This window comes from Phlebotomus papatasi, chromosome 2 (assembly GCF_024763615.1).
Source record: "Phlebotomus papatasi isolate M1 chromosome 2, Ppap_2.1, whole genome shotgun sequence".
In the NCBI taxonomy this organism is placed as follows: Eukaryota; Metazoa; Arthropoda; class Insecta; order Diptera; family Psychodidae; genus Phlebotomus; species Phlebotomus papatasi.
This window is the reverse complement of record NC_077223.1, coordinates 88,883,037-88,893,933: the sequence shown is the minus strand read 5'-3', so window position 1 is coordinate 88,893,933 and position 10,897 is coordinate 88,883,037. Positions and strand designations below refer to the sequence as shown.

The 10,897-nt window shown below is 34.4% G+C and overlaps 1 protein-coding gene across 1 annotated transcript; it reads right to left on the bottom strand.

Moving 5' to 3' along the window:
* Positions 1–6,496: 6,496 nt before the first annotated feature.
* LOC129804894 (uncharacterized) lies at positions 6,497–10,586 on the bottom strand. The gene has a single exon (XM_055852650.1). It carries the CDS (start codon positions 9,104–9,106, stop codon positions 6,977–6,979), a length of 2,130 nt encoding a protein of 709 aa, XP_055708625.1. The 5' UTR covers positions 9,107–10,586; the 3' UTR covers positions 6,497–6,976.
* Positions 10,587–10,897: the final 311 nt, after the last annotated feature.

Genomic DNA, 10,897 nt, shown 5'->3' with positions numbered 1-10,897 from the left:
TCACACTACAACTCCTGATTAATGTGCTTGATGAAATATTTGTTAAATTTGGTAATTATGTACACTGAGTAGCAAGATGTCTTCTTTACTAGAGAGTATTTTGAAAAGCTTTAGCGAAAAGCAGAATACTGTATTTTATTTTATTTAACAACAACACTGATTGAGTGAAGATCATGTAAAATTTATGAAGATTTAGAGTTTACACTAAGCCTTACGTAATTTTGTTTATTATTAGAAAAGATACAGTTTTTTGAGAAATAATTATGGATAATTAAAAGCAGAATAAAAATATTCAGAACATCATTAGGTCGTTGAAATAGGATACTTAATGGCTTCAACATTGAGCATGTTTCTTAATAATATAATTAATTACCTTACAGAGTTATCCATAAATTTGTTACACAGGGCTAAAACACATTGAAATTGAATGTCAATCTTTTAAGCCGAGATACATACCGGGTAGCTGTCAAAATTCTTTGATAACAAATCTCTCTTTTTAGAATTACGAAAAAATATTCTTCATGAATTTTGCATTCAGGATTTGTTCCGTAAAATCCTTATAGAATCGGAAAGAAGACAAAATCGTTCTGTAGTTTATTAATTAACTAGATTCTATGGTTGGTGTCTCAGATAACAATTAAAATTTGACATTGTTTCTTGTTCATCTTTTACAGTAGATGCTCTCAAATTCGGGCATTTGGGACCAAAATGTCACCCGAATTAAAGAAAAATTCAGGCGACAAATTTTTTGAAATGCAACGATTTATAATTCATCTGCATACACATATTAAGTTTACACACTCATAATATCGTAAATTGCATGAAAATTCCTTAATAATGCAAAATCAAATCAAAACTAAGACAAACCATGCCAAATTTAAGTATATTTGATTCATTTTATAATCATAATCAAACTTGAAAAATGACAACAAACTTTTTTCAAATGTAACTGCTGCCCGAATTAAAAAGTAGCCCGATCGTAAAAGAGCCGAATTAGCGGGAGTCTACTGTACATAAGAATATTGACAATTTTTATATGACCAGAGAGGTGCATAATTTTAACGCATCATAATTTAGGGGCTTGCCTGTAATTAAGTAATTAGTGGCATATAAAAATATTAAGTTGTAAGTGTGTCTAGTAGGGCATAACGTAGCAGGAGCAGTTTACTCAGGGCACTGACAAGATGCTGAACTTTTGAATTTTTGAAGCTGATATCATGAGTTCTTCACTACAATTTGAGTCGAAACTCTGGACCCTCTGGGAATGCCAGTAGCGTTTTTCAGATGTAGGGGAAAGTGCCCATGTTTGATACGATCCAAGCTTGATATAAACTATTTTTTTCCTACGTTAATCCATAATTGTGACTCATAGCAATATATTTTAATAGCTGGTCCTAAGACTCACATTTCCTAAAAAAAAATTAGGATCCCAGCTCTTTTTTTCTAGTTTCAGGAAGCAAAAATCTAAAATGGGTCCAAAACTGTAATTTCGATACATGATATTTCATAATTATTTATTAATTAATGTCGCTGTTCAGGAAAACTACTACCATAGGCACATAGAGGGTTTATCAGTATTAATATTAATGTAAAAATATTTTTACTTGGGGACACTGTTTTTGATGGTGGTGACAAATTCATAAATTCTACCTGTGTCCATCCTATATTTTAAGAAGGTTCCATGAATGATAATTTTAATGTGGCAACTCTATCATTAGATGTGATTCTTTCATAATTACACCTATTGTAATCCTCCAATATTATCGACAATTGACATATACTTCAACCCTCTTGCCTGAATTTTAAGGTTGCAGAGTGACATTTTCATGGACTCAAAGTGAAATAATTGTTTTCGCTAGCGCCCTAATGTCATAAAAACATGGCTTAGAAAAATTACATAAGAGTGATTTTAAAACTAATAACCAGTCTTACAAACGATTTCAGCAGATAGATTAGAGTTCCGTCTAAATATTGATATGCATTTTTTTGTATCCGGTAAAATTTTTACAGTGAAAATGCAAGATGTTTCAAGTATAAGGTGGGCCAAATCGAACTGCCAGTGACGTAGATACTTTACCCGACTGGTACAGTGTGGACAACTCAGATTTGTCAAACATTTGTAGTAGAAAAATAAGAGTCGAATAATTATGCAAAGATTAATTATTTTTCTTCATAAATGGAAATATATTTATTGTTCCTCAGCTAACGAACTTCAAATAAGTATAATATGATAAATTTTGATTTTAAAAAACACATTTTTACTTATATGACCACATTGGGTATGATATTAAAATTGCCTAGGATAAAATATCGTCCATATGCCATTAAACTCAATAATTTCCTTAAATCGATTTTCCATTGTTAAATTTTAAAATTTAATCTTATTTTGCAGCTAATATGTTTAAAGATTGCATTCAAAATTATACTATACACTAATTATGTAATATAAGATCCAAAATTGTCGTAAAATAGTACTGAAAGAACCATAAGTTGAGAATTCAAATATCACCTTAAATTTCTTTTCTGAATTGCTCTTGATAGTTAAATAAAATTTTCTGAAAAAACTCATACCTGATAGATAGATAGATTTTTAGAAACTCATATCTGATAGATTTTAGAGGAAAGTATATTGGTATGTGTGATAGAATTCTCGCTAAAGTGTTGGAAAAAATAACTTCATAATTTTTCTTGTTTTTTTTTTTTTTAATTTAACACAATACGAAAAATGTTGAAATTTTAATGGGGGAAATAGATTTATTCGTCCTTAGAACTGTTGTAGAAGTCTTTCGAAATTAAAGAAAATTAATATTTGCTTTTTGTTGAAAATGTCTGAACTCGGAATTTAATATCAATTTGGTATTCTACGTGATTTTTATGCTTTGAATTCTGTGCTATTTTACTTATTCTGAGTTTTTCCAAAATTATATCAGTATTGAATGTTCTGACACATTTGTGATTTGTTTATATGGTGTATGGTCTGCCGGGTTTCGTGGAAATATGTTTTGTCCAGTGGAATTTTGTGGCAAAAAAGTATGAAAAAATTATAAAGAACATCAAATATTAGTTTAATTAATAAAAATAGTCATTACTGTTAACAATTAAACTAATAATTTTGATATATTCCCAACATTTTATAGAAATGTATTCGCATGAGATTTTGGCGCGAGTCACGAACAGATGATTTTTGACATAACCTCCAAAAAGTATCTACGTCATCACCAACCCGATCTGGCCCACCTTATTACTTTGTTATTTGTTTTTATTCATCTTGGTGAAAATGGGCCTCCGAATTGTCGAATCAATTATTATACAGGAAGGCCCCGGACCCAACTTGTATAAAAATCGCCACTGAATTTCTATTTTCTTCTTGAGGAAAATCTAAGGTTTTTCAGGAATTATTTGAGGTGGGATTATGAACCTAATAAGTGAGACATTTTTTTGTCATAATGGAAGAATCGCTTTGGTTTGTGTGTTAATCAAAAAAAAATCACAAACCTTGAAAATCATTTTACAGTATCAAACATGGGCACTTTCCCCTATATCTGATTTCGGTTTGAAAGAGTAAGAGGTGAAATTTTAATCAATTTAATGTTACTCAATTGAAAAAATGTGCCAGCATCATAAGCTTTGAACTTTCTCGTAATTTCTATTGAAACAATCTTTTTAAAAACATTTTATTAGTGACTTGCAATACTTATTTTATTTTATTATTTTTATTTTACTAATTTAGCAATATACTTAAAATTCTACTGAACTTTTAGCCTGTATTAAAAAATGCTCTAAAATAATACTGAAAACGTATTCACTTGTGTTATGTAATTAATTTTAATTGTAAAAACAATTTTAAATTGTAATATCGCTCCTTGAAAATTGCAAGGGACTAACTCAGTTTTTTGCTATTTTGATATTTTATTGCACTTGGAAAGACAATTTAATAAATTTTAAGATATTATAAGTCTTTAAATCTCATAATTAAAAAAAAGTTTCCAAAATTTTACTGTTTGATTGTTTGTGCAATTTCGTTTGAAGTTAAGGAGTACAAAATAGATTTATCGTTTACATTTGTGAAACAAGGGACTAACTTTTGTAATTGATCCCTTATCATTCTTATTTCAGAAAAATGTGCTCATCACTTAGAGTGACAAGGAACCAACTCAGAAAAAAAACATATTTTGAAAAGAGAAAAAAATGAAAGTTGAGATATTAATTCAAACATCGATGTCAGAGTCATTAAACTGAGATAATTATTTACTTATCATCCAAAATGAATTTTTCATGCTGTCTCCTGAAAAATAGCTCAGATTGAGTTACCCCATTGTACTTTTCAAGGAGCGATATGCATTTTTTTGACATGAAGTAAACATTCATCAAGTTACTTTTAACGTTTCTAAATGCTATTAACGCACCAACAAGTATGTATAAAAACTGAAAGGTAAATTTAAAAAATGTAAAACATCATTAGCATTGGATATAAAAAATAGAAAACTAATATAAATTTTTTAAGGAATATTTTCGAAATTGTCAGCTTATACACCCCAACGCGTCTCTTAATTTTTGTAAGGTTGTTTAATCTGTTTATTCATTGCTTAAGTAAAATATTAACATCTATTTTATATTTATTTTCCGTATTGTTTTAATTGAAAAGTATTTTTTTTTCTAAAGATTCTTAACAGTTAGTAATAATACCAAATATATGCAAAATGGAAATAAGACAAATTTCGCACATCCTATTGCTATTTTTTGGCAAATTACAGAAACACATCTGTATTTCCTTCCAAATTAATTGAGTACGAAATTAAAAAGATATGCACCGGGGATTTCCTCAAATTAATCTTCTTGAAAAATCAAAGCACATTGAAAAATTTTTGAATTGCAGTATTATTAATATTTCCGCATGTCAAGTTAAAAAAATAGCATTTTAATTGATACTAATCACTCTCGTTGGAAATATTTATTTATTTCATGTCTTCTTGGAAGACTATTCGTAATCTATAATATTTTGAGGTTATGGATATATAACGTTATACTTGATCTTATTAATATATTTTGTGCAATATATGCAAAATTAAGTTAATCTATCTTCGCTAGTTTCTTACCTTTTGATCTTTACAGATCTTAAGCTTCCATGCTGACCTAACATTTTACCAAAATAGAAGTTACATTACAAAATTATTAAAGAATAATTTTAATATACAAAATTATTAATAGATTAATTAATAATAATTCACTATAGCACTATTAGGAATAGGAAAACTTACAATAGCAATATATATAGAAAATTTATAATAGCAATATTAATTTTAAGAAAAAAGAAAGATAATCTTTTTCAAAATCTTCAATTTCTCGTATTCGTTATTCAAATTATTTCATGTTGTTAAAATAAATATCTAATTTCAATCATCAAAAATTTATGATATCGTTTCAATATGAAATTTGATTTGCCTTACCAGTAAGGGAATTCTATAGCAAAATGACAATGTTATATGACAATCTTAAAACATTCGGAAGAAGTAATTGTAAATCTGACTCATATCAGTTACCTGAAGCTTCATAGAGCTCATTGCAACAGCCATTTCATGCTCATTAGGCTTTATTGTTGCTCTACTCCCGTGTTTTACCACGAAAATTTGTCATATGACATTGTCATATGGCTACAGAATTCTCCTTTAGGTATAACTAAAATTCCTAACAAAAATATGGTAATCTGAATTTATTACCCAAATCTTTAACACTTCCTGGCAATGGGAAAATTAATAAGAAGTTATGAACCATCTTGGCGACTTAAGAATGGATTAAAATGATAGCTGGTCAATTTTGGATCATTAATTGACCAAAATAATTTATCAATATAATTATTTTTAAATATTAAACTTCTAATTTGCCAACTGAAAGTTTTTGTTCAATATTTATTTTAAAGTCGAATAAACTTCTATATAATTTCAATGGTGATCATTTGTGATCTCATGCGACTTTTCGAGAGCACTCGCGATCACTTCAAAGCTCGAGCTTTTAGCCTAGACTCAAACTCTGGCGGCAGCATCTCGCGTTGAAGAGATGAGGATCAGTATGTTGTGAGCTTTGGCTGGTCATTGATCGTCTCTCAAGGCCGTGACATTGATCGCTGTGATCATTAAATAACCGACGACGCATACATAGAATCCACTATTTACGTATGCTGATAGAATTCTGTGGCTTTCTCGAATCGTGTCGCACGTTTTATTGAGTGCCAAAAATAGTACTCTTGCCCCCCAAAACATCTTCAATCTGGCAGAATCTTCACGTGCTTCACCTTCTACGCACAAAGACGCGATGATGCGAAAATTTATTGAGACACTGTGCATTTCAAAAGGTCAAGAACTGCGAGCACGTGGATTTTTTCACAACTACAACGACTTACAACCATCAACACGATCTCGTTGTCCTCCCAAGACCTTCCTCTATATGGTGACAAGATCTCAGAGAATAGTCCTTGGGGTAGTTATAAAACAGACACCTGTTTCAATTGAAATATTTTTTTTTAATATTACAAGTCTCTCTCTACAAAATCAATAACAATTCTTACTGACAATGGTCTCACATTTAAACACCTTACAATCGATCTTATGCAAATAACAAGGTTTCTCTATCATAATAAATATTATTTCAAATATTTTCTTTTCGAGGTTCTGTTCCTAAAAAAAAATTGAGAATCAATCTCTTTCTTTATGCTATCAGGGACAAGCCCATCAGATATTCTGACTTTCTCGACATAAAAATTATTTAAATAAAGAATAGAATAATAATAAAATATAATGTTGCAGCAATTTCTCCAATAAAAAATAGTGATTAGAGGCAAATTTTAGCTCAATCAGTTAATAAGTAATAATATCTTAACCTGTATCTTGAGGGGGATAGGGAAGCGATTGGTCTAATAAATTACTTGAGAAGGCGGACTTGAATTGCGAAGCAGACGGTGGGACGTCGTAATCAGTGATCTTCACACGGGTGGCAGTATTTGACCCATTTTTCGAGTTCTTGCCGCGAAGCCTCTTGTCCCATCGGGAGCCACTGGTGATCGTACGATCATCTGCTGTTCCTGAATGGGAGGATTGTGAGCGCCACAGATGAAGCTTCCGCTTCGTGATCGTGAAGCACTACAATCTGATCCAATTGAGTGCTTACGATCGTATCCACTGTCCGTAGAGATTCTCCTGCCATTGATATATTCCTCAGCTCCGGCTGAAAGTTTCCTCATGGGATCGAAGCCATTGGAGAACTTGCGAGGACTCACTGGTGATTCAGCTACGCGATCCTCAGGAAGGCGCCAGTTGGTCTCTACAGTACCGTTTGAGGGGCGCCTCTCAAAGGTCTGCCCCAGGGAATATTTACGAGGTGATCCATGTTCTGAGCACTGCGACAAGCGACGATAGGGATCCATTGGATTGGAACACTGGGATGTTCGTCTGGAGCAATTGGGGCAGCACTCGGAGCAAGTTGAAGATCTCCGAGAGCCAATTGAGCAGTTAGACAAGCGCCTGGATAAATCCGAACACTGAGATCCTCGACGAGAATCCGTACAAGCACTGGAGTAGCCATCGGAGCAGAGGGAGTTGTTTCGACTGAACGCCATTGGAGGCGGTTGCATGGGCTGCATCGGATGCATGGGTTGCATCTGAGGCATCTGCATAGGTGTCTGCATTGGTGGTGACATATCTGCCGGAGCCAGGGGCTGGAAGGCTCCAGCACTTCCACGGCGAACATTGAAATGATCATAATTCTCATTGTTGTAGGCCATCTTTCGCATGGGTGGCACATAAACAGGCTGATCAGGCTTGGAGTAGTATCCTGATTGGGTGCGCCTGAAACGGTATTTGGCGAAAGAGTCCTCAGCACCTCCGCCTCGACTTCTCTCCATATCGGCTTCGGTGGACTTGCAGTTCTCAATCAGGCGAGTGACTTGCGCCTTCTTGCCAGTCTTCTTTTTGGGCGCCACCATCTCCAACACCGTCATCCCAGGCATAGCCTGAGCATTTCGTGCCGATTGAGATTCCAGAAATTCAATCAGGGCACACTCCTTGTGCTGCAGTTCGGGGTATTTGTTAATGAACTGACGAACATCTGCTGGGATGGGTCCACCAACCCGGAGGATGCGCACCAGGGCGATTTCACCACATTTGGAAAAGAGATCGAACACCCTCTCGATGGTCATGCGACTGATGGGAAGATCTGTAGCCACGACAGTTCGTGAGGGAGTTGTTTCATCGTACACGGGTAGGGGTTCGAGGCGACGGATTTTTGTTCCCAGATCATTGAGTTCGATCCTTTGGCTCCTCTTTTTGATGGCATATCCTACGACTCTCCAGTCCTTGACTAACTGTCGGACTCTCTTGAAGCTGGATACGAGCTTGAGACTGACGAAACCTTCCTTGTTGCGACGTACATGTTTGAGGAGGAAGGCATCCTTGAGGATGTTATCATTGGAGAAGTAGAATTCAACTTGTTCAATGATTTTATCGCACATCTCATCGTTGGGGATCTCAATGGGGGGCTCATCCTGATCTTTCTTTTCGTCATCATCGGCTTGCCTCTTGGTAACTTCGCATCCTGAATCCTTGGCATTCTCATCTGAGGAGAGGGAATCTGAGTTTTGAAGATGCTGAGTGTCCTGAACAGTGTGACGATCGTATGAAAGGGATAAGTCGCTATCGATTGAGCTGATTGAGTCTTTAGTGTCTGAGTGCTTCATATGAGTTTTTCGTCGTGGCTCAAACACCTGGACATCCTCATCTTCCTCAAAGCTTCCCTCATCGAGCTCCTTGTAGGATTCATGGTGTTCGAGAATCGTATGATTATCCATCATCAGTGGACTTACACTATCGTGTTCCTCTTCCTCATAGTCCAGTGGGATCTCCTCCAATTCTTTCGCTTCATCTGCTCTCTCACATTCAATCTCTGCGAGATCCTCAGCAGGATCATCATGTAAATTTATCAGTTCACACTCCTCCTTGGTATCCTTGGGGACTGGTTGAGGTGTTTCCACATCATAAGGCACAGCCGGAGGCCCAACTGGAACAGCCAGTGTAATTGGCACGACGTTTGCATTTAAGTCTTTCCCTGGTGAAGACATTCTTCTATCGCTTCCTCTTCCCTCCAACAGAGAAAAAAAATTAAACAGAGTCTATCTATTAAAATACCTAAGCAAATAGTATGGCTAATTTCTACTTAATGTACCAGTTAATTCGTGAGATTCAGCAATATATTGCGATCAATTTAACAATAATCTAGCGTTGAAAATTCGAGGAATTCCACCCTTTCTTTCCTAATGCCTCTTTTATTTTATTTTATTAACAAAAAAATATATAGTAACAATTCCACACAGCCAATTATCACTGTTTCAATTAATTAAATTACACCCTAATTATTTCTAATGATTCCTCAAAGCAACTCCCACCTATCTTTTGACTATAATATACCTCTCCTTTGCCCGAAAAATTGTTTCACTTCGTGCTAAGTCAGTGTAATTTATGTTTTTAACTTTTTTTCCATAAATTTTTTTTTGTTTTATTTTAATTTCTTTCTCTTTTCTGCTTCTATTAGTTATGGTTTATTAATACTGGAAGTTTTATAGAGTCTCTTACTTTTTCTCTTTCAGGCACACCGAGCAAAAAAAAGGTTATTTTATAAATAAATTATTGTGTTTATGGTGTATGCAGCAGTAGAAGTGTAACTAAATCGTGCACTTTCACAATTTATATACCTCTTGGGCTTCTCTTTTGTATTTTTCAGCCAAGACGAAGAGAGATGTAGAAAAAAAAGGTACTCAAAGTCTTTCTTTTCTCGAACCTTTAACCATGCGATTTCGTACAGACAATTCTTTTTCTCGCTGAACTTGACGGCCTTTTCTCTTGCGATTATTTTCCACTGTGTCGTGACGACTTTGGGTCTCAAGTTGATGATTTTCTTATAAGTGATCTCTCTCTTTCTCAAAAAGATCTGGCAAAATGTGCTCTGCTTCACTCTTGGTTTTTCTTTCTTTTTTTTAACTCTTCAAACTGCAAATCGGTTTAAGATTGTTGGTAACTTTGGATTTCTCTTTCAAATTATTTCTTTTTTTAATTTTTTTAAATTCTTTTTTTTTTAATTAGCAAAAAGTCAGCTACTGCCACTCTCCTTTGTCAGGGATCCAAGGACCTAGCTTTAACTTTTCTACCACAGAACCACCACTGACTTCTCGTCTTCTTTTAAACTTGTCTCTCAATGTCCAAGCACAATTCTGGTTTTAACAAATTCAAATTTAACGTTTTTTTATCACTATAATCCAATCACTCTCACAATGATCATCAACTTTAGACCGGATCTTGAGGCTCTCTGGGATGCTGCAGCTCCTAAATGATCTCTTCAATAGACACCTTCGTGATCTTGCTGAGAAATATATATATAACAAAAATGATGTGCAGAAAATTCGGTGGCTCTTCGCGTGCCTCTACACTACTCGAAATAATTGAAAGACTGAAATAGTGCAATGAATTCGTGCCGGTTTTATATCCTCAACTCCCACCATCCACCACTCTATCAACATTTTCGCGCACCACGTCGACTCTGAAAGCGCGCGCGAATCGCGAGTCTCTCGCTTTTTCGACTCTTCAAGGGAATTTTACACTCTTTAGTGCACATATGTGTAAATAAAATTCAATAATAACACCACATTAATACACCCATACAGCAATTTTTACACATATCGCAGAGACAGCTAAAGGTACAACTTGGGGGAGAAAAGGTAATGATAGTGGGAATTTTTCAGTGTTGATCACCTCTTAGCTGGCTCCAACGATGTTTGAGTACTTTGCAGAAATAGCAACAAATGTAATCGATCATTTTTTTTCCATTATCTCCTCAACTTGTTTTAATATGTTGCAGT